The 25,270-nt window shown below is 67.9% G+C and overlaps 2 protein-coding genes across 2 annotated transcripts; both read right to left on the reverse strand.

Moving 5' to 3' along the window:
* Positions 1-4,232: 4,232 nt before the first annotated feature.
* Positions 4,233-18,077, reverse strand: CPT1B (carnitine palmitoyltransferase 1B). The gene is made up of 19 exons (XM_065856275.1): positions 17,961-18,077; positions 15,834-15,993; positions 15,610-15,749; positions 14,750-14,921; positions 13,400-13,501; positions 13,186-13,323; positions 12,282-12,359; positions 12,093-12,200; positions 11,818-11,902; positions 11,533-11,728; positions 10,588-10,773; positions 10,415-10,520; positions 9,710-9,826; positions 8,949-9,113; positions 7,557-7,691; positions 6,717-6,869; positions 5,566-5,679; positions 5,275-5,367; positions 4,233-4,357 (listed from the first exon to the last, which is right to left on the reverse strand). The coding sequence occupies exons 2-19, from the start codon at positions 15,972-15,974 to the stop codon at positions 4,268-4,270; spliced, it is 2,319 nt and encodes a 772-aa protein (XP_065712347.1). The 5' UTR covers positions 15,975-15,993; positions 17,961-18,077; the 3' UTR covers positions 4,233-4,267.
* A 1,888-nt stretch (positions 18,078-19,965) lies between these two features.
* CHKB (choline kinase beta) lies at positions 19,966-24,038 on the reverse strand. The gene is made up of 11 exons (XM_065858913.2): positions 23,863-24,038; positions 22,971-23,079; positions 22,661-22,774; positions 22,383-22,516; positions 22,042-22,146; positions 21,674-21,732; positions 21,473-21,557; positions 21,290-21,398; positions 21,081-21,187; positions 20,864-20,945; positions 19,966-20,736 (listed from the first exon to the last, which is right to left on the reverse strand). The coding sequence occupies exons 1-11, from the start codon at positions 24,021-24,023 to the stop codon at positions 20,680-20,682; spliced, it is 1,122 nt and encodes a 373-aa protein (XP_065714985.1). The 5' UTR covers positions 24,024-24,038; the 3' UTR covers positions 19,966-20,679.
* Positions 24,039-25,270: the final 1,232 nt, after the last annotated feature.

Raw genomic sequence — 25,270 nt, forward strand, 5'->3', positions numbered from 1 at the left:
CAGCAGTCCTGGAGCGGGCACAGCCCCAGCCAGACCCCCCGCCCAGACCTCTCCTTGTCTGAACACCCCGAGACACCAGACCCCGGATGGATGTCTCCATGGTCCCCATCAGTGCCAGCAGCCGATGCCACCCAGGACCCCATGGCAGAGCCCCCCATCCCAGGGCCACCTCAGCACCCCCAGCAGCAAGTCCCATTGTCACCCGCTGTGGACGGTGCTCCCAAACACATCAGGAGCTCCCAGCCCCGTGCCCAGCCAAGCCCCACGGTCCTGGCCCCACCGACCAAGCCATCAGACACCCTGGGGTGCTGACTCCTCTCTGCACCCCTGGGTGCTGCCCCCTCCCTTCACCCCCAGGGAAGCAACACCGACTGGCACAGGGAGCGGGGCTGCGCTGGATGCAGCATCAGTCTGGCCGCACCACCAGCCCTGGCCCCACTCACTGTCCCCAGGTGTCACAGGGACCATCCCGGCAGAGCCCTGCTCATGTCTGTGCGTCTGGTACTGAGCCAAACGATGGTGCACAGCCCTGGGCTGCACCTCACCGCGCTGTCCCCTCTGTGCTGGGCACTGCCCAGCACCGCCTGGGGTGTCCTGTGGGACGTACTGTGTTGGTGTGAGCACCCACGGCTGTGGTGTGAGCACCCACGGCTCCGGTGTGAGCACCCACAGCTCTGGTGTGAGCACCCATGGCTCCAGTGTGAGCACTCATAGCTCTGGTGTGAGCACCCACAGCTGTGGTGTGAGCACCCACGGCTCCAGTGTGAGCACCCATGGCTCTGGTGTGAGCACCCACAGCTGTGGTGTGAGCACCCACGGCTCCAGTGTAAGCACCCATAGCTCTGGTGTGAGCACCCATGGCTGTGGTGTGAGCACCCACGGCTCCAGTGTGAGCACCCATAGCTCTGGTGTGAGCACCCACGGCTGTGGTGTGAGCACCCACGGCTCCAGTGTGAGCACCCATGGCTCTGGTGTGAGCAGCCACGGCTCCAGTGTGAGCACCCACGGCTCCAGTATGAGGACCCATGGCTCCAGTGTGAGGACCCATGGCTCCGGTGTAAGCACCCATGGCTCTGGTGTGAGCACCCACGGCTGTGGTGTGAGCACCCACGGCTCCAGTGTGAGCACCCATAGCTCCCGTGTGAGCACCCACCACAGCAGTGTGAGCTCCCATGGCTCCAGTGTGAGCACCCATGGCTCCAGTGTGAGCACCCACGGCTCCAGTGTGAGCATCCACGGCTCCGGTGTGAGCACCCATAGCTCCCGTGTGAGCACCCACCACAGCAGTGTGAGCTCCCATGGCTCCCGTGTGAGCACCCACCACACCGGAGTGAGCACCCATAGCTCTGATGTGAGCACCCACCACAGCAGTGTGAGCTCCCATGGCTCTGATGTGCGCACCCACAGCTCCTGTGTGAGCTCCCGTGGCTCTGAAGTGAGCACCCCCAGCTCCCGTGTGAGCACGCACAGCTCCTGCATTGTGCTCCGGCCAGCATGGGGGTCCGGTTGCTACCTTGGCACCCCCAGGTGGTGCCACACCTCACCATGACACAACACAAGGGCCAAATGATGGCAGAGGATGGGCCCATGGGGGAAGCAGGGCGATGGGGACCCCTGGGGGAGCAGGGGGTGCTGGGAAGGAGCACCCTGTCACGGCGCTGTCCCCTGGGCACGCAGCCCTCGAGCAGGGCTGGGCCGGGGGTGCAGGTGCTGCAGGTTCGGGGAGCGGCGCAGGGTCGGGGCTGAGCTCGCTGACCGTGGCGGGATCAGATAAGGGAGCAGGAACCAGCAGCTCCTGGCGCAGCTCTAGACATGGATCGCGGCTCCAGACACTGATCGCGGCTCCAGACACGCTCCAGCAGCTCCTGTTGCCCCCGGGGACCTGGCACAGCCACCTGTGGCCTCCGGGGTCCCCACTGCACTCAGGGGGGCTCTAGGGGACCCCTGGCTGTGGGGCTGGGCTAGGCTGTGGGGCTGGACCATGGGGCCCAGGTGCAGGACACGGCCCAAGTGCAGGGTCAGGGTGCAGGATGTGACCCAGCACCAGGTCCAGGGCAGGGGGTGGCAGGTGCTCACCCAAGCGGACAGGTGCCAGCGTGGGCAGGTGGCTGTTGGTGCCCAGTGTCCCCAGGGTTCTCAGGCCCCTTCTGGGCTGAGTTGGGGTGCACGGCTGGGGGGTCACTGCCCCTCCTTGGGGGATCCCGCTCAGCACCCCATGGTGGGGCAGAGCCTGTGCCAGCTCCAGGGAGTTCACTGCGGTGTCACCTCCTCACCGTGTCCCTCTGCACTGGGGACATTGGGCAGTTCTGGCAGCGCAGGAGGGGAAGCAGGCAGGGTGTGCACAAGGTGTGCAGGCAGGGGTGTGTGCGCAGGGTGTGCGCATGGGGTGTGCACGTGGGGTGTGCACAGGGCATGCAGGCAGGGGTTTGGGTGTACGATGTGCAGGCAGGGGTGTGCAGGCAGCAGGCAGGGTGTACAGGCAGGGTGTGCAGGCAGAATGTGCAGGCAGGGTGTGCAGGCAGCAGGCAGGGTGTGCAGACAGGGTGTGCAGGCAGAATGTGCAGGCAGGGTGCACAGGCAGCAGGTGTGCAGGCAGCAGGTGTGCAGGCAGGGTGTGCAGGTAGCAGGTGTGCAGGCAGGGGTTTGGGTGTACAATGTGTAGGCAGGGTGTGCAGGCAGGGATATGCAGGCAGCAGGCAGGGCGTGCAGGCAGGGTGTGCGGGCAGGGTGTGCAGGCAGCAGGCAGGGCATGCAGGCAGGGCGTGCAGGCAGGGTGTGCAGGCAGGGTGTGCAGGCAGCAGGCAGGGCGTGCAGGCAGGGCGTGCAGGCAGGGTGTGCAGGCAGGGTGTGCAGGCAGCAGGCAGGGCGTGCAGGCAGGGCGTGCAGGCAGGGTGTGCAGGCAGGGTGTGCAGGCAGCAGGCAGGGCGTGCAGGCAGGGCGTGCAGGCAGGGTGTGCAGGCAGGGTGTGCAGGCAGCAGGCAGGGCGTGCAGGCAGGGTGTGCAAGGCAGGGCGTGCAGGCAGCAGGCAGGGTGTGCAGGCAGGGTATGCAGGCAGGCAGGTGCAGGCAGGGTGTGCAGGCAGGGCGTGCAGGCAGCAGGCAGGGTGTGTAGGCAGGGTGTGCAGGCAGGCAGGTGCAGGCAGGGTGTGCAGGCAGCAGGTAGGGTGTGCAGGCAGGCAGGTGCAGGCAGGGTGTGCAGGCAGGGTATGCAGGCAGGCAGGTGCAGGCAGGGTGTGCAGGCAGGGCGTGCAGGCAGCAGGCAGGGTGTGTAGGCAGGGTGTGCAGGCAGGCAGGTGCAGGCAGGGTGTGCAGGCAGCAGGCAGGGTGTGCAGGCAGGCAGGTGCAGGCAGGGTGTGCAGGCAGCAGGTAGGGTGTGCAGGCAGGGCGTGCAGGCAGCGCTGGCTGGACCCCCCACACCCCCGCAGCCACCCGCGGGTGCTGCCGGGCTGGGGGTGCGGGCACAGGGTGAGGTGTCCCACCGGACACGGCCCAGGGGTTCTGTGCAGCGTGTCCCCGAGCGTGTCCTTGCCACCGTGTTCCTGAGCCGTGTCCCTGCCGCCACGCCCCGCTGCACGCTCCCGTCACGGCCACGCAGGCACCGGTGGGCGCGGCTCACGGGGGAGACGGCTGAGCAGGGACACGGCTGAGCAGGGACACGGCTGAGCAGGGACACCATTCACCGGGGACACGGTTCACCGGGCACACGGCTGACCGGGGACACGGCTGACCAAGGACACAGCTGACCGGGGACACGACTCACCGGGGACAGGGCTCACCAGGGACAGGGCTCACCGGGGACACAGCTGACCGGGGACACGGCTCCCTGGGGACTCAGCTCACCGAGGACACCGCTGACCAGGGACAGGGCTGACCAGGGACAGGGTTGACCAGGGACACGGCTCACCGGGGACACGGCTCACCGGGGACACGGGTGACCGGGGACAGGGGTGACCGGGGACAGGGGTGACCAGGGACAGGGGTGACCGAGGACACGGGTGACCGGGGACACGGGTGACCGGGGACACGGCTCCGCGGTCCCAGTTCCCCGCCTCTCGCACGTTTCATCCGGCGCTGACGTTCCGATCCCGCCGGGACCCCACGGGTGCGGAGGGCGAGGGGACCCCGGCCCGGCTGCGGGCACGGAGCGGTGGTTTCACACCAACAGCCTTTATTGAAAACATGTACAGAACAACCACGTCCCCGCTGCCCCCCCGTCCCCCAAAACCCGCACCGGGGCTCAGCGCGGCCCCCGCCGGCCCGGGTCCCCCTCACTTCCCCCCCGCGTCGGCCGGCTTGTCGAACAGCTCGGCGATGTCCAGCATGGCCTGGCGGATGTTCCTCCCGAAGCGCTTCGAGTCCTGCGGGCGGCACCCGGGAGACCTCGAGAGCGGGACCCGGGCCCCTCCCTCCCCTGGGGACCCCCTGCACCCCGGGACCCCCGGCACAGCCTGCGCGGGCAGCACCGCCGGCCGGGAGGGACGTGGGGGTCCCACCGGAGGGGCTGGGGCACGGGAGAGGGGCTGGGACACGATGGGGCGAGGGTCCCACAGAAGGGACTGGAACACAAGGTGGGGATCCCACCAGAGGGGCTGGGACACGATGGGGTGAGGGTCCCACAGAAGGGGCTGGGACACAGGCTGGGGGTCTCACCAGAGGGGCTGAGACGCAGGAGAGGGTCTGGGACGCAATGGGGTGGGGGTCCCACAGAAGGGGCTGGGACGCGGGAGAGGGACTGGGACACGATGGGGTGGGGGTCCCACAGAAGGGGTTGGGACACGGGAGAGGGGCTGGGACACGATGGGGTGAGGGTCCCACAGGAGGGGCTGGGACACGGGAGAGGGGCTGGGACATGATGGAGTGAGGGTCTGACAGAAGGGACTTGGACATAGGGTGGGGGTCCCACCAGAGTGGCTGGGACGGCAGAAGAGGGGCTGGGACGCAATGGAGTGGGGGTCCCACAGAAGGGGCTGGGACACAGGGCGGCGATCTCACCAGAGGGTCTGGGACACAGGAGAGGGCCTGGGACGTGATGGGGTGGGGATCCCACAGAAGGGGCTGGGAAACGATGGGGTGGGGGTCCCACCAGAGGGGCTGGGATGTGGGTTCATGGTCAGGGTCGGGGGGCTGCCCCAGGCCCTTGGGGTCCCCACGGGAGACTCCACAGCATGGATGGCAACTGCAGCACCAGGGGAGCCCCCACTGCCTGTCCTGCCCTGGCCGGGGGTCCCCAGCTCCCGTTTGGGGGACCCCCCCGGCTGTCCCCTGGGATTCTCACCGTCTCGGAGCTGGAGAACTTGCTGGAGATGTGGAAGTTGATGAGGTTCTCGCCCGCAATGATGTAGGAGACGCCGTAGCCATCGTCTGCCACCTGGGCGGGGGGATGAGTGGAGCCATGGCACCCAGCGGGGGCACCCGAGGGAGCCGTGGGGCTGGGGTACCTGGGGTACCCGCTGCCCCAGAGCCGCGGCGGGGCTGTGCTACAGACCCACACCCCTGCCCATTGCACACCCTGCCGTGTTCCCCCCCACACCCCCTCCCCGCGCCCCCGGGACCCCCGGATGCTCACGGGGCCGAAGCCGCCGCCGGTGGAGACGTGGTCGGGGTACTTGTCCAGGTCGAACATCTTGAGCTGCAGCTGCGGGGTCTGGCTGGTGGAGAGGCGCCAGGGCTCCGACAGTACCTGCGGGGGGGCTGCGCTGGGCACCCTGCTGTGCCCCACTGCCCCCCGCTGTGCCCCAAGCACCCCGCTGTGCCCTACTGCCTCCCGCTGTGCCCCACTGCGTCCCACTGCACCCTGCTGTGCCCCACTGCCCCCCGCTGTGCCCCAAGCACCCCGCTGTGCCCCACTGCCCCCCGCTGTGTCCCAAGCACCCCGCTGTGCCCCACTGCCTCCCGCTGTGCCCCAAGCACCCCGCTGCCCCCCGCTGCCCCCCGCTGTGCCCCACTGCGTCCCACTGCACCCTGCTGTGCCCCATTGCGTCCCACTGCACCCTGCTGTGCCCCGCTGCCCCCCGCTGTGCTCCACTGTACCCCACTGGACCCCGCTGTGCTCCAAGCACCCCGCTGTGTCCCACTGCCCCCCGCTGTGCCCCACTGCCCCTCGCTGTGTCCCACTGCACCCCCTTGTGTTCCACTGCACCCTGCTGCATCCTGCTGTGCCCTGCTGTGCCCCACTGCACCCCACTGCACCCTGCTGTGCCCCACTGTGTCCCACTCCACCCCACTGCACCCCCGCTGTGCCCCACTGCACCCCGCTGTGCCCCACTGCACCCCGCTGTGCCCCAAGCACCCCCTGTGCCCCACTGCACCCTGCTGTGCCTCACTGCGCCCCACTGCACCCCGCTGTGCCCCACTGCACCCCGCTGCGTTCTGCTGTGCCCCAATGCACCCCACTGTGCCGCACTGCACCCCGCTGTCCCCACACACAGCCCGTGGCAGTGCCCGCTGGCTGTGCCATGCACAGTGACAGCCGCAGGGTGCCAAGCGCGGGGTGAAACGCACAGGTGACACGCACAAGGTGACACACGCAGGGTGCCGTTGCTGTGGCACAGGGTGGCACGCTGGTGACGGCAGCTGGACACGTGCCTGGACCGCGTGCGGTGTGCGCAGCCCTTGCACACGCGTGTGCTACTGACATACAGAACGGGGGGTGGCTTTTCCCCCTTGTGCCATGTGTCACCGTCACCGCGCGGTGCTGTCCCCGCGCCCCAGGCTCACCTGTTGCAGGAAAGGGGACTCCACGCCCAGGTAACGCGACACCACGTAGAGGCAGAAGAGGTGGCGGTCGATGCCGGCGCCGGTCATGGCCATGCGGTACATGTGCTGGTGCTTCTCGGCCGCCAGCTTGAAGAGCCGCTGGCGCTCGGAGCGCTGGGGGGAGCGGGCTCAGCGCGGGGGTCGGGGGTCCTGGCGCCCTAACCCGGCCACCCCGGGGGCTCTGGGTGACGGGAGTCACCCCGGTCCTGTCCAGGGGGACAGCAGCTGCGCAGTTTGGGGGGAGACAGCGCAGAGGAATGGGGATGGGGTGTCCCCAAGGAATGGGCCTTTTCTCCAGGGACAGGGACATTGCCAAGGACTTTGACATCGGCCAGAGATGGGGACCTCCCCAAGGAACAGGGACCCCCCGGAGGAACAGAGACCTCCCCAAGGACCCCCCGAGGAACAGAGACCTCCCCAAGGAATCGGGGACCCCCCGGAGGAACAGAGACCTCCCCAAGGACCCCCCGAGGAACAGAGACCTCCCCAAGGAATAGGGACCCCCCCGGAGGAACAGGGACCTCCCCAAGGAACGGGGACCCCCTGGAGGAACAGAGGCCTCCCCAAGGAACAGGGACCCCCCCCCGGAGGAACAGAGACCTCCCTGAGGGACAGGGACCCCCGGAGGAACAGAGACCTCCCTGAGGGACAGGGAAGTCCCCAAGGATCGTGACCACCGGACAGGGGGGCGCTGGCTGAGACGAGCTGTGCAGGGACAGCCCCGGCCCGTCTGGGGACAGCGGCTGGAGCGAGGGCTCGGGGAGCCCTGGTGCTGGGGACGCGCAGCCCCGCGTCACTCACGCTCTGGCGGGGGTCGGACATGCTGCGCACGAAGGCGGTGGACTCGGAGGTGCAGGAGCGCACGGTCTCGGTCCGGCCCTCGCGGAACAGCCGCGTCATGGAGGCCTCGTACGTCAGGCAGAAGCAGCCCTTGTCCTGCCGGGGGGCTGGGTGAGACGGGTCGGCCGGGATGCTGTTCCGTCCCTGTCCCCATCCCTGTCCCCATCTCCATGGCCCCAACCCCAGCCCCATCTCTGTCCTCATCCTCATCCTCATCCTCATCTTCATCCTCATCCCTGTCCCTGTCACCATCTCCATGTCCCCAGCCCCATCCCTATCCTTATCCTTATCCTTATCCTTATCCTTATCCTTATCCTTATCCTTATCCTTATCCTTATCCTTATCCTTATCCTTATCCTTATCCTTATCCTTATCCCCCTCCCCATCCCCATCTCCATGTCCCTAACCCCAGTGCTATCCCCATCCCCATCCTCATCCTGATGTCCCCATCCTCATGCCCATGTCCCTGTCTCCATGTCCACAACCCCATCCTTATCCCACTCCCTGTCTTCATCCCCATCCTCATGTCCCGATCCCTGACCCCATCATCATCCTCATGTCCCTATCCATGTCCTCGTGTCCCATTTCCATCCTCATGTCCCCATCCCAGTTCCCAACCCCATCCTCATCCATGTTCCCGTCCCCATCTTCATGTCCCCATCCCTGTTCCGATGTTCCCACGTCCCCATATCTGTGTCCCCATCACCATGTCCCCATGCCCATGTCCCCATCCCTGTGTTCCCATCCCCATCCCCATGTCCCCATCCCTGTTCCGATGTTCCCACGTTCCCCTATCTGTGTCCCCATCACCATGTCCCCATGCCCATGTCCCCATCCCTGTGTCCCCATCCCCATGTCCCTGTGTCTGTGTCCCCGTCCCCATGCCCATTTCCCCATGCCCATGTCCCCATCCCTGTGTCCATGTCCCCATCCCTGTGTCCCCATGCCCATGTCCCTATGCCCATGTCCCCGTCCCCATGTCCCCATCCCCATGCCTATGTCCCCATGCCCATGTCCCCATCCCTGTGTCCCCATCCCCCTGTCCATGTCCCCATCCCTGTGTCCCCATGCCCATGTCCCTATGCCCATGTCCCCGTCCCCATGTCCATGTCCCCATCCCTGTATCCCCATGCCCATGTCCCTAAGCCCATGTCCCCGTCCCCATGTCCCCATCCCCATGCCCATGTCCCCATGCCCATGTCCCCATCCCTGTGTCCCCATCCCCGTGTCCATGTCCCCATCCCCGTGTCCATGTCCCCATCCCTGTGTCCCCATCCCTGTGTCCCCATCCCCATGCCTATGTCCCCATCCCTGTGTCCCCGTCCCCGTGTCCCCATCCCCGCGGCGGCTCACGCGGAAGTGTGCGAGCTGCAGGGAGATCTGGATGAAGGCGTCGGGGCTGGTGCGGCACTTCTTGATGAGCCCCTTGCCGAAGTTGGAGAACTGGAAGCAGCAGAAGTCCACGTCGTCGGCCAGCGCCTTGGCCAGCCGGTACGAGCTCTCGATGGCCGCGCAGCACTGCGGGGACAGCGTGGGATGGGGCACACAGCGCCGGCCCCCAACACCCCACCCAGGGACAGTCGGGACATGGGGACACCGGGGGGACAATGGGACCCTGGTGCGCTGACACTGTGGCATGTCGCATGCTCCGGCACGGGGATTGGACTAATGATCTTTTGAGGTCCCTTCTGATCCCTAACATTCTGTGATTCTGTGGGGCGTCTGCGGTGCAGAGCCCACCCTGGTGCTGTGGGGATTGGGAGTGCCTGGGGTGCAGAGCCCACCCTGATGTTGTGGGGATTGGGAGTGCCTGGGGTGCAGAGCCCACCCTGGTGCTGTGGGGTTTGGGGGTGTCTGGGGTGCAGAGCCCACCCTGGTGCTGTGGGGATTGGGAGTGCCTGGGGTGCAGAGCCCACCCTGGTGCTGTGGGGTTTGGGGGTGTCTGGGGTGCAGAGCCCACCCTGGTGCTGTGGGGTTTGGGGGTGTCTGGGGTGCAGAGCCCACCCTGGTGCTGTGGGGATTGGGGGTGTCTGGGGTGCAGAGCCCACCCTGGTGCTGTGGGGTTTGGGGGTGTCTGGGGTGTAGCTCCCCCGGCACTTGGGGGTCAGACCCACCTCCGGGGGGATGTCCCACTGCAGGCGCTGGGGGGGGGCCAGCATGGTGTCGGGCTCCCCCCGGCAGTGCCCATCCTGGGTGTAGCCCAGCTGGAATTTGTCTGTCGCCAGCATGAACTGGGGGGACAGGTGCCCCTGAGTGGGGGGCACCGGCCCCTCTGAGCCCCCTAGTTTCTCCTCATCACCCCAATCCACCCCCCCAGTGGCCCCACTCCCCCTAGTGTGGCCCCACACCCCCACTGCCCCACTCAGCCCAGTTTGCCCCAGGGAGCCCCCTGGAGCAGCCCCCTCGGACCCTCCCACCCCCAGGAGGGGGTGCCCAGTTTGGGGGTGACCAACTGGGGGTCTCCAGTCCGGGGGTCCTCAATAGGCATGCCCAACTGGGGAGGTCAATTGGGGTGCACGGAAGGGGTGCCCAGTTTGGGGGTCTCCGGTCTGGGGGTCCCCAGTAGGGGTGCCCAACTGGGAAGGCCAATCAGGGTGCACGGAAGGGGTGCCCTGTTTGGGGGTGACCAACTGGGGGTCTCCAGTCTGGGGGTCCTCAATAAGGGTGCCCAACTGGGGAGGCCAATTGGGGTGCACGGAAGGAGTGCCCAGTTTGGAGGTCTCCAGTTTGGGAGTCCCCAATAGGGGTGCCCAACTGGGGAGGCCAACTGGGGTGCACAGAAGGGGTGCCCAGTGGGGTGCCCACGTGCCCCCTGTTACCTCCCAGAGGTGCCCGATGATGGGCGCGTCGGCCCAGGAGTGCTCAGCGTTGCACCCCAGCTTCCCGTTCTTGTAGACCACCAGGGTGAAGGACTTGTCGAACCACCTGGGGGGGCACGGGGGGTGAGGACGGGGCGGGCACTGGGGGGGCCGGGGGGTCCCCGGGTGCCCACCGGTCGTAGCAGTGGCCGTGCAGCAGGGACTTGGCGTAGGCGTCCATGCAGCCCTCCTGGCCCGCGACGTAGCCGTGCTCGTCCTCGTCCAGCGTCAGGAAGAACGCCGCGCGCTCGATGGCGTCCAGGGACACCTTGTTCTTCCCGTGGCTGAAGAACCGCGCTCGCGCCTCGGCCCAGGGCACCCTGCGGGGGACACGGGGGTGACACCCAGAGCCCACCGCCCCACCTGCCCCATGGCTCCAGGAGCACACGGGGAAGCTGTGGCCCCCCAGGCCCCCCACCTCACCCCACACCGCAGCCTCCACTGTGGCCCCCCAGGCCCAGCTCAGGGAGCCATGAGGGTGCAGGGCTGGTGATGCCCCCTGAGGCCCCCAACCCCACATCCCAACCCACACTGCAGATGCCACCACCCAGGGGTGACCCCAGGGTCCCCGTCCTGGAGCATCCCCTCCATCTCCCTGTGCCCCAGGCAGCACCCCCAGCATCCCAGCACCTTCGGAGTCCCCAGGATCCCCAGAATCTGCAGCACCCCAGCATCCCTGGAGTCCCCAGGATCCCCAGAATCTGCAGCACCCCAGCATCCCAGCACCCACAGAGTCCCCAGGATCCCCAGAATCTGCAGCACCCCAGCACCTCCAGCATCCATCCCCAGAATCCACAGCATCCCCAGCATCCCAGCACCCCAGCACCTCCAGCATCCATCCCCAGAATCCACAGCATCCCCAGCATCCCAGCACCCCCAGCATCCATCTCCAGAATTCACAGCATCCCCAGCATCCCAGCACCCCCAGCATCCATCTCCAGCATGCCCAGTACCCCCAGTACCCCCAGTAACTCCAGTGTCTCCAGCACGTCAGTACTCCCCACACCCCCAGCATCCACCCCAGCACCCCCGACACCCCAACATCCCCAGCACCCCCAGCACCCCGGGCTGGTGCCCACCTCTCTCCGGCGGTGAGTGCCGCCAGCCGCTCCTCACCGGGCTGGGGGGGCGAGGGGTCGTCCAGGATGCGCTGGAACTGCTGCTCCAGGTCGCGGGGGCGCAGGTGCTGCCCCCCATAGTACAGCCACACCTTGTAGAAGCGGCCCTTGTGGTACACGGCCAGGTGCTTGCTCTCCATCAGGTGCAGCAGCGTGTCTGGGGGGACACAGTGGTCACAGCTGCCCCACAGCACCGGGACCCCCGTAGGCTGGGGGCTGGGTTTGGGGCACCCCCGGACCCCGTACCCGTGTCCTTGCCCGGGATGCGCGTGGTGTTGAACATCCGTTCCAGCTGGTAGGAGCACATGGGCACGATGCCCAGCGCCATCACCTGCGCGGGGCAGCGATGAGGGGGGGCCAGGGCACCTGTGCCCCCATCTCCACCTCCTGAAACTCAAAGCCCAGCCCCCCTGAGCCCCCCAGTCCCCCTGCAGCCCCAGGACCTTGTGCCAGCCCCACAGCAACTCTGCCGTGCCTCTGCCCCCCTGCTCTCCCCACCGCCCCCCGCGCCCCACGCTCACGGGGGGGATCTCCCCGCGGTCCAGCTTGCGGCGGTACAGCAGGATGGCGTGCACCGCGTTGGCCGCCCGGGCGGCCTGGATGTGGCTGGGGGTCACGTAGAGGAAATCCTGGGGACAAGGGACAGCTGAGGATGCCAGGGGTCCCGGTGGGGGTCCTGGCCACACCGGTGGTTCCCCCCTCCACCTTACCATGGCGTAGTAGTTGCTGTTGACCATGAGCGGGCCGCGGCCACGCAGGTAGATGTACTGCTCCCACCAGTCACTCACCTGCAGGGAGAGGGGAGGGGATGGGGATGGGGACAGGGACGGGGACGGGGATGGGGACGGGGACGGGAATGGGGATGGGGATGGGGATGGGGATGGCGATGGGGATGGGGACAGGGACGGGGATGGGGACGGGGACGGGAATGGGGATGGGGATGGGGACGGGGACAGGGATGGGGATGGGGGTGAGGATGGGGATAGGGATGGGGATGGGGAAGGGGATGGGGATGGGGATGAGGATGGGGATGGAGATGGGGATGGGGATGGGGATGGGGATGAGGATGAGGATGGGACGGGGATGGGGACGAGGATGAGGATGGGGATGGGGATGGGGATGGGGATGGGGATGAGCATGGGGACGGGGATGGGGATGGGGACGGGGACGGGGATGGGGACAGGGATGGGGATGGGGATGGGGATAGGGATGGGGATGGGGATGGAGATGAGCACAGGGATGGGGACAGAGATGGGGATGGGGACGGGGATGGGGATGGGGATAGGGATGGGGACGAGGACAGGAATGGGGACGGGAGTGGGGATGGGGATGGGGATGAGGACAGGGATGGGGATGGGGATGGGGATGGGGATGGGGATGGGGATGGTGATGGGGATGGGGATAGGGATGGGGATGGGGATGGGGATGGGGACAGGGATGGGGATGGGGTGCAGAACCCCCTGCCCAATCCCTAACGACCCAAGCCCCCCTTCCCATGATCACAGGGGGACCACAGGGCCATGGGCTCGGGTCAGGGTCCCCATCCCTGGTGCTGGAGAGGGGGAGCACCGCTGCGTCCCCCACTCCAGCACTGGAGGAGCTCAGGGAACTCACGTAGTTGGTTGTCCACCAGGACTTGAGGATCAGGTACTTCTGCAGCCGCGGGGCCGTCTTCTCCTTGAACTCCTTGGCCAGCGCCTCCATCCTGCTGTACTTCTCGTCGTCCATCAGCGGCCGCACCGACTCCAGGTACTGTGGGGAGGGGGCTCGCTGTGACCCCCGTCCCTGTCCCACCGCGGAGGGCCCTCCTGTCCCCCCCAGCCCTTACCCGGGTGATGGTGGCGTGCACGGGGGGCACGGGCAGCTTGGGGAGGGACGTCTGGAAGCTGTAGAGCAGGGGCTTGCGGATGGACAGCACCTTCATCAGCGCCTGCGGGACGCGGAGGGGATGGAGGGGACAGGGTGGAGCAGCAGGACCGCGGTGCAGCCGCGCATCACCGCATGCCGGCTCCTGCCGCTGGCACCGGCAGTTCTGCATGTGCCCGCGGCACCGCAGCAGGTCCCAGATCTGCACCACAGCCGGGTTCCAGATCTGCACCACAGCCAGGTCCAGATCTGCACCACAGCTGGGTTCCAGATCTGCACCATAGTTGGGTTCCAGATCTGCACCACAGCCAGGTCCAGATCTGCACCACAGCTGGGTTCCAGATCTGCATCACAGCTGGGTTCCAGATCTGCACCACAGCTGGGTTCCAGATCTGCACCGCAGCCAGGTCCCAGATCTGCACCACAGCCAGGTTCCAGATGTGCACCGCAGCCGTGTTCCAGATCTGTACTGCAGCTGGGTTCCAGATCTGCGTCACAGCCGGGTTCTAGATCTGTACTGCAGCTGGTTTCTAGATCTGCGCCACAGCTGAGTTCCAGATCTGTACTGCAGCCAGGTTCTAGATCTGCACCACAGCCAGGTTCTAGATTTGCACTGCAGCCAGGTTCTAGATTTGCACTGCAGGTGGGTTCAAGATCTGCACCGCAGCTGGATTTCAGATCTGCACCATAGCCGGATTCTAGATCTGTGCCACAGCTGGTTCCAGATCTGCACCACAGCTGGGTTCCAGATCTGACCACAGCAGGTCCCAGATCTGTACCGCAGCTGGTTCCAGCCCAGCGTGCTGTCCCTGTCCCTGTCCCTGTCCCTGTCCCTGTCCCTGTCCCTGTCCCTGTCCCTGTCCCTGTCCCAGTCCTGCACACTTCCCTGCACCATGGCTGGTCCCAGTCCCACACCACAGCTGATCCCAGCTCTGCATGTTGCTACTGTCCCAGTCCTGCACACTGTCCCTGTCCCATGCCTGAACGTTCTCCCTGCACACTCCTGCACGTTCTCCCTGCACACTCCTGCACGTTCTCCCTGCACACTCCTGCACACTTCCCTGTACACCGTCCCTGTCCCAGCCCTGCACGCCGTCCCCCACCCCCCCTCCGTGCGCTGTCCCCTCCTCTGGGCCACTGCCACCCTCCACTCCCAGCCACGGGGCAGGGGCAGCTCGTCCCCCGCCAGCAGCTCTGCAGCCCCCAGCACTCTCCATACTGCACACACACACACACACACGTGCACACACGCATGCACACGCGTGCACACACAGACGCTCTGCACCCTATGCCGGGTGTCGGTGCCACTCACCACCCAGATTTTGGTGGTGCGGCTCATTTTGCCGTGAGGCTCGAACATCCAGCCGTGGTAGCAGAGGAGCAGCTTGAGCGTCTGCCGGAACAGCAGCACGGCCGAGAGCCAGACGCCGGTGGAGAACAGCACGGTGCTCACCACCGTCCGGCCCTCCGTGCCCAGCAAGCGGCTGTGGGGACAGACGGGTCGCAGGGGACATCGAGGGCAGGACCCCCATGGGGGTGTCCCCATGCAGGGTCATGCCCGTGGTGTTAAGGGATGTGTAGTGAGACCCCCTGGGGTATGTCCCTAAGAGGGGCCATGCCCGTGGGGTAGGGACATGTAGTGGGACCCCTGGGGGACGTCCCCAAGAAGGTCTGTGGCCATGGAGTAGAGACATGTAGTGGGACCCCTGGGGGACGTCCCCAAGAAGGTCTGTGGCCATGGAGTAGAGACATGTAGTGGGACCCCTGGGGGACGTCCCCAAGAAGGTCTGTGGCCATGGGGTAGGGACATGTAGTGGGACCCCTGGGGGACGTCCCCAAGAAGGTCTGAGGCCATGGGGTAGGGACATGTAGCCAGGACCCTTACAGGATGTCCCCAGGTGAGGCTGTGCCCATGGGGTAGGGATGTGTAGGATGGGACCCCCTGGGAGGTGCTGCGGGTCCCCATGGCCATGCTGGGGGGTTGAGGAGCATGTGGGGTGACTCCCCCTCCAGGGGATGTGGCTGGTGGGGCCGTGCCCATGGGTTGGGGGGTGTGGGGTGACCCCCAGGGATGTGACTGGGGGGCTGTGCCCATGGGCTGGGGGGTGTGGGGTGACCCCCTGGGGATGTGGCTTGTGGGACCGTGCCCATGGGGTCCCCGGCCGCGCTCACCTCTCGGGCAGGTGGCGGCTGATGCGGGAGATCAAGCCCAGGGAAGGGTCCACCTGGCAGTAGAAGGAGCCGGCGGTGGCCATCACCACCACCATCCAGCTGGAGGGGGACGCGGGGTACACACCGGTCAGGAAGCTGTTCTGTGGGCACAGCGGGGTCAGGCTGGTGGGGACAGCGGGGACAGCGGGGACAGGGACAACGGTGGGGATGGGGGGTCCAACCACCTTGGCGCAGATCAAGCGCTTCTTCCAGGAGTAGACGCCGGTGAGGTAGAACTGCTTGACGGCCTCGCGGCTCAGGTGGAAGTCCAAGCCCTCGGGGGTGACGGTGAACTGGAAGGCCACGGCCTGGTGAGCCTCCGCCATCTTGGGGCTCTGCCGGCACCTGGGGGGACACGGGGGTGCTGAGCGTGGGACGGTCACCCCGGTTCACGCTGCCCGGGACACAGCGGGGACCCCCGCCCGGCCCCGTCGCCGCAGCTCGGGGAGCGATGCCGGGGGTGCCCGCCCGCGGTGGCTGCCGTGGCGCTGCGTAGGTGCCCCGGTGACAGCGTGACAGCCGCGGTGCCAGCACGGCCGTGTCCCCGGGGAGCCTGCCAGCCGGTGTGCGTGCTGCGGCCCAGTCACGCGGTGCTGGCCGGGCGCCCACTGAGCAAAGGGTCAGCGCCGTCTGCGTCCCGTCACCGTCCCGGGGAGAGGGGACAGGGGACGGTGGCGCGGACACACCCCCGCTCGCCCGCAGCTGCCCGCGGTGAACCCTCGGGGGACACGGCAGCACCTGCCCCTGCGCTGGCACACGCTGTCCCCGCACAGGCTGCGGCAGCTGCGCCAGAGCTGGGGGGCAGGGGACAGCCTGGGGACCCATTGGTGTCCCTGCCCGGGGCTGCTGCACCCATGGGTGCTGCTGCGGCCCGGTCTCGGGGCGGGGGAGCCCACAGGGGTGTCCCTGGGGTGAGGGATCCCCAGGGGTGTCCCCGGGGAAGGGGAACACCCAGGGGTGTCCTCGGGACAGGGGGAGCCCCGGGGTGTCCTTGGGACAGGGGGCGCTCCAGGGGTGACCCTGGGGCAGGGGGAGCCCCAGGGGTGCTCCAAGGGCGGCTGTGCTGAGGGTGCCCTCGCACAAGGGCGTCCTTGGGTTGAAAGGAAACAGCAGCAGCTCGGCAAGAGCCAAGTCACACTGCTACCACTGCAGCGCACTGCACCACACTGCACCGCACAGCTACACAGCACCGTGCTGCACTGCACCAAATAGCTACACGGCACTGCACCACACCGTACCACATGCTTATGCTGCACTGCACTGTACTGCACTGCACTACACTGCATGGGTATGCTGTAGTGCATGGTTATGGTGCACTGCACGGCTACGCTACAATGCACCACACAGCACTGCATGGCTACACTGCACTGCACTGCACAGCTATGCAGCACTGTACCACACTGCATTGAACTGCATTGCTCTGTGCTGCACCACACTGCACCATATGGCACTGCACAGCACTGCCTTGTACTGCACCGCACTGCACAACACTGCGTTAAACCGCATCACCCTGTGCTGAACTGCACCACAGTGTGTGGCACTGCCCGGCTGCTGGCTGCACTGCACTGCACTACACTGCAGGGCATGACACGGCATAGAATCACAGGATCACAGGATCACAGAATCATATTGGTTGGAAAAGCCCCTCAAGCTCATGGAGTCCACCCATAACCCACCCCTGTCCCTGCCCCATGTCCTGAGAACCTCATGTCCGTCTGTCCAACCCTCCAGGGATGGTGACTCCAGCACTGCCCTGGGCAGCCTGTTCCAATGCCCCACAGCCCTTTGGGGAGAAGTTGTTCCCCAACCTCAACCTCCCCTGTCGCAACTCGAGGCCATGGCACAAGCCCGCACCGCACGTCACCGCAGTGTCACCGCGGTGTCACCGCAGGCTCCCGGGGGCCCCGCAGGGTCCGTGCCCACGGGTGGGACGAGCCCCCGTGGGGCCGGCCCCCCCTCCGCCCGCAGCCGGTACCACAAGGTCACCGGGACCGGCCCGCGGAGCCCCCGGCGCCCCGGGACGAGCGGCCCCGCCCGAAGCCGCCGCCCGGCCCGCGGAGCCTCCGCCCCGCCCGGGGCCTCGGGGCGCTGCGGGCGCTGCGGGCGGGGGCGGGAGGGCCGGGACCCACCGCAGGACCGGCAGCCGCGGAGCGGGCGCAGCGGCTCTGCGGGACGTTCCCAACGGCCACGGGGAACCCGCGGCGGGCGGGTGCGGGGCCGTTGGGTCCCCGCGCCGGGGGCGTCCGGCCGGTGCGGCTCCCGTTCCGGGATCCCCCACGCGTGGCTCCCCCCGCCCGCCCGGTGCCCGGTACCTGCTCGGGGGCGCGGACGGCGGGCGGCAGCCCCGGGGACGGCGGCTCCTGCGCCCGCTGCGCCCCGGTAACCGGACACCGGCGGCGGGCGGGACCCGCTACATGGCCCGAAATGGCAGCGACGGCCGCCGCTCCTCCCCCGCGCCGCCCGCGGCCTCCCCCGGGAGGGACCGACACCCGGCAGGGACCGACCGACACCCGGCAGGGACCGACACCCGGCAGGGACCGACCGACACCCGGGAGGGGCCGACTGTCAACCAGCCAGGGACCGACTGACAGCCAGCCAGGGACCGACTGACATCCAGGCAGGGATCGACACCCTGGGAGGGACTGACACCCGGCAGGGACCGTCCAGCACCCGGCAGGGACCGACCGACACCCCCGGAGGGACTGACTGACACCCAGGCCGGTCCCCCGTGCCGTGTCCCCCGTGCGCAGTGTAGCCGTGGGTCTGCCCCGGTCCCTGCCCAGGGCTGTGCCGGGCCCATCCCGAGGGGCCCGATCCTGGGCAGCGCCAGGCAGGGATGGGCAGAGGAGCAGTCGCTGCCTGCAGGTCCTGACCTTCCCCTCACCGCTCCGGAGCAGAACGGGGGCAGCTGCACACACTGCTGGCTCGGCTGGAGGCGTCTGGAGGAGCTTCATTGAATCACAGATGGTTTGTGTTGAAGGGACCTTCCAGCTCCCCCAGCCCCCCTGCCATGACAGGGACATCTTCAGCAGCTCAGGTTGCTCAGAGCCCCGTCCAGCCTGGCCTGGGATGTCTCCAGGGATGGTTCATCCACCACCTCTCTGGCAACCTGGGCCAGGCTCTCACCACCCTCAGGGCAACAATTCCTTCCTCATGTCCGGCCTGGATCTCCCTCCTTTAGTTTAAACCATCACCCCTTGTCCTGTCACAACAGGCCCTGCTCTAAAGTCTGTCCCCATCTTTCTTCTTGGCCCCGTTTCAGTCCAGAAAGGCCGCACTAAGGTCTCCCTGGAGCTTCTGTTCTCCAGCTGAACAGCCCAGCTCTCTCACCTGTCCCCAGCAGAGCTGCTCCAGCCTCGGGTCATTCCTGGGGCTCCTCTGGCCCCTCTCCAGCAGCTCCATGTGTGTCCTGTGCTGAGGACCCAGAGCTGGACCAGCACTGCAGGGGGGTCTCAGCAGAGTGGGGCAGAGGGGCAGGATCCCCCAAACCTGCTGCCCATGGGGCTGGTGACACAGCCAGGACTCTGTTGGTTTCCAGGCTGTGAGCGCACATTGCTGGGTCTTTTGAGCTTCTCATCAACTGACACCCCCAAGTCGTCTCCTGGGGGCTGCTCCATCCCAGCCTACACTGCCAACCCCTGTGCAGGACCTTGCACTTGGCCTTGTTGAACCTCATGAGGTTCACACGGTCCCACTTCTCCAGCTCGTCCCAGTCCAGCAGAACCACAGCAGCATGATCCCCCCGGGGCCCCATCCTGGGGCAAGGTCTGACCCCCAGTGCTGGGAGGGGGCTCATGGGGCACGTGTGCACACAGGCTGTTCACCCACACATGCACACGTGCCTGGGTGTGTGCCCAGTGTCACCACGGCCAAGGCATGTCCCCTGCGAGACCCCCGGGCTTCTGTGTCCTCCTGGGGCTGGGTGGGTGGCGATGGAGCCCCCAGTGCCCTGCAGAGCTGCTGGGCAGCTGCAGGCTGTACGTAGCCAGTGTGTGGGTGAAAGAGGGGTTGGGTGAGTGCTGAGGTGGGGGGGGCTGCGGGCCCTGACCCCCAGTAGCCCCACGCTTGGCCCCACACGTGCTGGGGGGGCAGCTCCTGAGCGCAAGCCCCTGTTGAACCCCCAGGGGCTGGCTGATGGGACTGGGGTAGGGTCTGGGGAGAGGGTTAGACCACGCATGCTGCTGTGGGGCAGCCCCCCACCCGCTGTGACAGCCCAGCAGTGGGAGGCAGGAGGGACGGGGAGGGTCTGGACACCCCGGGGCTGGGGACAAGCAGGGAGGAGGTGGCGGTCGCGGGGACAGGATGAGGAGCAGGCAGTGCCATGCGCCACCGCAGCGTTTATTGGTCTGACAGTTACATTCTGCTGTCGGGAGGGGAGGGAAGGGGCAGCCCCGGCCTGGCCGTGCAGGGGGGGACGCCCTGGGGGGCCAGGGGGCGGCTGCAGCTCCTGCCCTGGCCCCAGAGCTCTGGGGGGCACGGGGGGGAATGAACCACAAGGGCAGGTCCCCCGCACCCCTCTGCCCCCAGCGGTGCCCCGGGACCTCCCAGCGTCCCTGCCTGGACCCCTCGCAGCAGGCAGGAGCGGGCAAGGGGTGCCAGGATGGCCGAGCCCCCGCCCCACCATGGTCACCAGCCAGGTCCCACTGCTCCAAACCCACTTGGTGCCAGCAGTGCAGACGTAAGGGCTGTGCCAGGGCCGGGGGGCTGTGCCAGAGGCAGTGGGAGCCGGCCGTGGGCAGCACCGCGGGCGCCGGCAGGGGCAGGCAGGGCAGGGGCACAGCCACAGCCCCACAGCCACCGCTGAAGGATGTCCCTTTCCCAGGGGGCATGGACCGGGCAGACCCATTTCTCTCACTGGGGACACCAGCCCCCCAACCGTTACAGCTCCCCCGGGCAGCCCAGGCTGCGGGGCAGCCCCACAGCCCCCCGGCAGGGACAGTGCTGCATCCCTGGCCTGCCCCACGGCACAGGCGCTGCCGGGGCGGGTGGGGGGCTGCGGGGTTGGGGTGCAGGCAGGGCTGGGGGCTGCTCTCAGCAGCACTGTGCCTTGTGCTGGAAATACGCCTCGAAGCGGCTCTGTGCATAGTCCTGGGGGGGAAGGGGGAGTCAGGGATGGCCCCTTGACCCCCCCCAGCCCCCCAACTACCCCATTTGAGAGGGGGGTGAGATGCAAGGGACCCCCACGGCCTCCCCAGCGCCTGCGGGCAGCGCTCACCAGGTACCCGAACTTGATGGTGGAGATCTTGGCCTGCAGGATGGACCACAGGCCCCAGAAGAAGTGAGAGGCCAAGGCGAACCTGTGGGACGGGGAGCAGCCGTCAGCCCTGCCGGCCCCCCAGCCCTGCCCCACGGAGGGAGCGGGGACCAGAGGATGTACCCCAGGACAGCCCCCAGGGCCACAGGGACCCCCGCCGCCCCGGCGCGTCGCTCACCGGTTGATCTCGGTGAGCATCTCCTCCTCGATGCGCGCCTGCTCCTCGTGCGTGGTGTCCCCGCGCCGCCCCGAGTCCTCCGAGAGGTAGTGCCGGATGAAATGCAGCTGGAGGGGGACAGAGCGGGCAGGGACGTCCAGCACAGCCCCCCCACCTCACCCGCACCCCAGGAGCACCGCTGCCTGCTGCCAGGGCCAGGGCAGCTGTACCTGCTGCTGCCGGCTGGGGTAGTTCTCCGGGGACGCCTTGAAGAAGGGCCAGGAGTCGTGGGTGTAGTTGTAAACCCACTCGCAGAAGTGGTTGCCGATGTCGAAGCCCCTGGGGAAAGAGGGGGTGAGCAGAGCCGCCCCCCCGCAGGTCCCAGCCCAGCCCCCCGCAGCCCCCAGACCCACCGGTAGTTGTAGCTGCTGTACTCGAAGTCGATGAGCATCAGCTTGTCGGGGGAGTCCTCGTGCCCGGCCAGCAGCAGGATGTTCCCTGCGCACACACGGGGCTGGCTCAGGGCCCCTCCAGCCCTCCCGGAGCCAGGGGGCTATGGGGACAGGAGGCCCAGCCCGTACCCCTGCGAGGGGCCGCCCGCCCGCCGCACTCACCCTCCTGCACGTCATTGTGGCAGAAGACGACGGGCGAGGGGGTGGCCTCCAGCAGCTGCCTGCGGGACAGGGGACAGGGACAGACACCTCAGCGGGGTGAGCTGCAGGGACACGGGGCGACCGCTGCATGCAGGCGGACAGAGCTACAGACACAGCTGGGACACAGAGCACAATGAACCTGGCGGGAACCCTGCCCTGGGGGCACAGGGACCCCCCCCGAGCACTGTCCTCAGGGCCTGATGGCACCTGCTGAGGACGCAGGACAGAAGGGACAAGTTTCCAGAGAAGCCGCATCCGCAGGCTCCCTGCGAGGAGGCTGCGATGCAGCAGGGTCGGCTCCCCATGTCGTGCTGTGACGGGGGGGTCACCTGAGGCTCTTCATCTCTTCCTGCAGGTTGTAAGTCTTGAGGTGGTTGAACTTCGCCAGCTGCGCTTCCTCGGGGAAGGTGAGCTCCGAAATCTGCTCCAGGTACCTGCGGCACAGGACACGGTGCTGCGGCGGGACGGACACCCCCGCGTGCTGCCACCCCCCACGTCACCTCTCCCCACCGCGCTGCAGAGCCGGGGACACCACGGAGCTGCCGCCGACCCGCTCTGTGCCCTGTCCCCATGGCCCCCAGCAGCCGGCCGGGAAACCCCCCTGTTCTCCAGCCCCCGGGATGTCGGGGATTGAGGTGACCCGGGAGCCCGTGCCAGCGGCCGCCCTCACCACTCCATGGTCCCAAACAGCCACTTGGGCTCCTTGTTGAAGGGCATCACCATGCCGTGGAAGCGCGACATCTTCACCGCGATCTCCTTGGAGATGTCGGGGTCCCGCAGGTCCTCGGTCCGCAGGCGCCGGCTCTGGGGGGATGCGGAGCCACATGAGCAGCCCCAGGAGCCGGCTCAGCCCTCGGTGCCACGGGAAGCCCCGTGGGGCGTCTGGCCAGAGCCGGGACCCCCCAGTGGGTCCTCCAGGACGGGGAGGGGGGACAGCCCGTCCCGTACCGGGATGTACTGCTCCAGCCGCCCCTGCGGAAACACCCCGTAGAGCCGCGGCCCCAGCGCCCGCTCGGCCAGGATGGCAAACATCACGCTCTCCAGCACCAGCGAGTCCACGCCCTGCGGACACGAGTGGCCCCGTGGCAGTGACACCCCACAGCCCCCCGGCAGCCCCGCAGAGACACGGGGCAGCCGCCAGGTCCAGGCCGGGAGGAAGATGCCGGCAGAGCCCCGAGCCCTGTGGCTGCCCGGGGCTGCTGGTTGGGGGGCCGTCGGTGGGGGGGGCGTTTGGGGGGCCGTGGCTGCCCGCACTTACCTGCAGGATGGCCCCATAGACGCGCAGCAGCACCTGCCGCGGCTCGTCCCCCACGCTGAGGATGTGCTCGGGCAGCGCACACTTGAACAGCAGGTTGCTGAGCCCCCCGCTGCAGGCACAGGGGGGTCACCGGGGTCACAGGGCGGGGGGGAATGATGGGGGGGCAATGGGGCAGCTAGACGGGGGACATAACTGAGGGAGTGACTGTGGCACCAGCAGGGACAACCGGGGTACCTGGCAGGAGACAGGGACTCCAGTGGGGGTGGGACAACTGGAGAGCACTGGGAGGGCACTGGGTCACCAGTTGGTGGGTAACAGGGACACTGCGGGGGGACACGACTTGGGGGAACAACACAACTGGGTCACCCGATGGGGGATCTGGGGGGAGGACTGGGGTACCGGGGGGGGACAACTAGGGCACCTGGCAGGACACAGGGTCACCAGCTGGGTGGCACTGGGAGAGTATCGGGGGGAAACAGGTAGGCACTGGGGGGGGGACCGGGCCACTGGTTGGGGGGGAACAGAGGCACCGGGAAGGACACGACTTGGGGACAGACTGGGGCACCCGATGGGGGAACTGGGGGGAGTGACTGGGACACCGGGGAGGGACAACTAGGGCACCTGGCAGGACACAGGGTCACCGGCCCTGGGGGGCAACCGGGGGGCACTGGGAGGGGACTGAGCCCCGGTCGGGAACAGGGACACGGCGGGGACACAACTAGGACAGAGGCTGGAGCACGCAACGGGGGACCCGGGAGGGGCACTGGGCCACCGGGGCGGGAGGGACACGGCCGGGGACACCGGGATGGCGCCGCGTCCCCCGGGGCGATGACACCGGCGGGGCGGAGCCCGGTCACCGCCTCCGGCTGCGTCTTCCGCGATCAGCTCGTACCTGACAAGCCCGATCCCGAACTCTTCGGGCCCGATGAGCTTCCAGGAACCGGCGAGGAACTCCCGGCACCAGGCGTACGCCTGCAGGCGGGTGGCGGCGGGCACGTCCCCGTCCCCATCCCCATCCCCGGCGCCGCTCCCGTCCGCCGCCGCAGCCGCCATGGCCGCCCCGCCCGCCCGTCGCGGCGCAGGGGGCGGGGCTGAGCGCTCGCTGGTCCAATGGGGAAGCGCCCCGGCGATGATGTGGCGAAGCGCGCCCAATGGGCGGGAGCGGCGGGGATGCGGCGGAACGTGGAGGTGAAGGCGCGGCTGCGGGACCGGGCGGCGGCGCGGAGCGCGGCGGAGCGGCGGGGCGGGCCGGGCCGGGCCCTGGCGCACACCGACACCTTCTTCCGCGTCCCGCGGGGCCGCCTCAAGCTGCGCCGCACCCCGGTGAGCGCGGGGCCTGCGGGGGAGCCCGGGCCATGAGGAACGGGGTGTGGGGGGGGCTGAGCCTGAGCACCGGGCCTGGAGCACAAGTGTGATGGGAGCGGCTGAGGGACCTGGGGGTTCAGCTGGAGAACAGGAGCTGAGGGGAGACCTTCTGATCTCTGAACTGCCTGAAAGGAGCTTGGAGCCAGGGGGGTCGGGCTCTGCTCCCCAGGAACAAGCGCCAGGAGCAGAGGAAACGGCCTCAAGTTGCGCCAGGGGAGGCTGAGGTTGGATCTGGGGAGCAATTTCTTCCCCAAAGGGCTGTGGGGCATTGGAACAGGCTGCCCAGGGCAGTGCTGGAGTCACCATCCCTGGAGGGCTGGACAGACGGACAGGAGGTTCTCAGGACATGGGGCAGGGACAGGATGGGTTATGGGTGGACTCCATGAGCTTGAGGGGCTTTCCCAACCAAAACTACTCTGCGATTCTGTGGCCCTGACCCTTCCTGGCCCTGGTGCCTTCCCAGGACGGCCGGGGGGAGCTGATCTTCTACGAGCGCCCTGACACCACCGGCCCCAAGCTCTCCCGCTTCACCATCACCCCCACGGACGACCCCGATGGCCTGGAGGTGAGCGCTGGGGGTCCCCGGGACAGGGTGCCCAGGGGTACTGGGTGCTCCCCGCCACGGGGCTGGGTGGGACACCCGGCACCCGCGGCCTGGCCAGGACCCGCCGGGGGCTTGTGCCGTCGGCTTTGCCACCCGGCACATCCCGGCGCTGCGGCTGCCGCTGCCCGGCATGGCCGCAGGCAGCTCCTCTCCCGTGCGCAGGCGGTGCTGGGGCAGGCGCTGGGCGTGCTGGGTGTGGTGAGGAAGGAGCGTCTCCTCTTCCTCGTGGGACAGACACGGGTGCACCTGGACAGCGTGGAGGGACTGGGGGACTTCCTGGAGCTGGAGGTGAGTGGGCACGGCCGGGGTGCGTGTGCCGGCCCCGCTGTGC

This window comes from Patagioenas fasciata, chromosome 1, assembly GCF_037038585.1.
Source record: "Patagioenas fasciata isolate bPatFas1 chromosome 1, bPatFas1.hap1, whole genome shotgun sequence".
NCBI lineage: Eukaryota > Metazoa > Chordata > Aves > Columbiformes > Columbidae > Patagioenas > Patagioenas fasciata.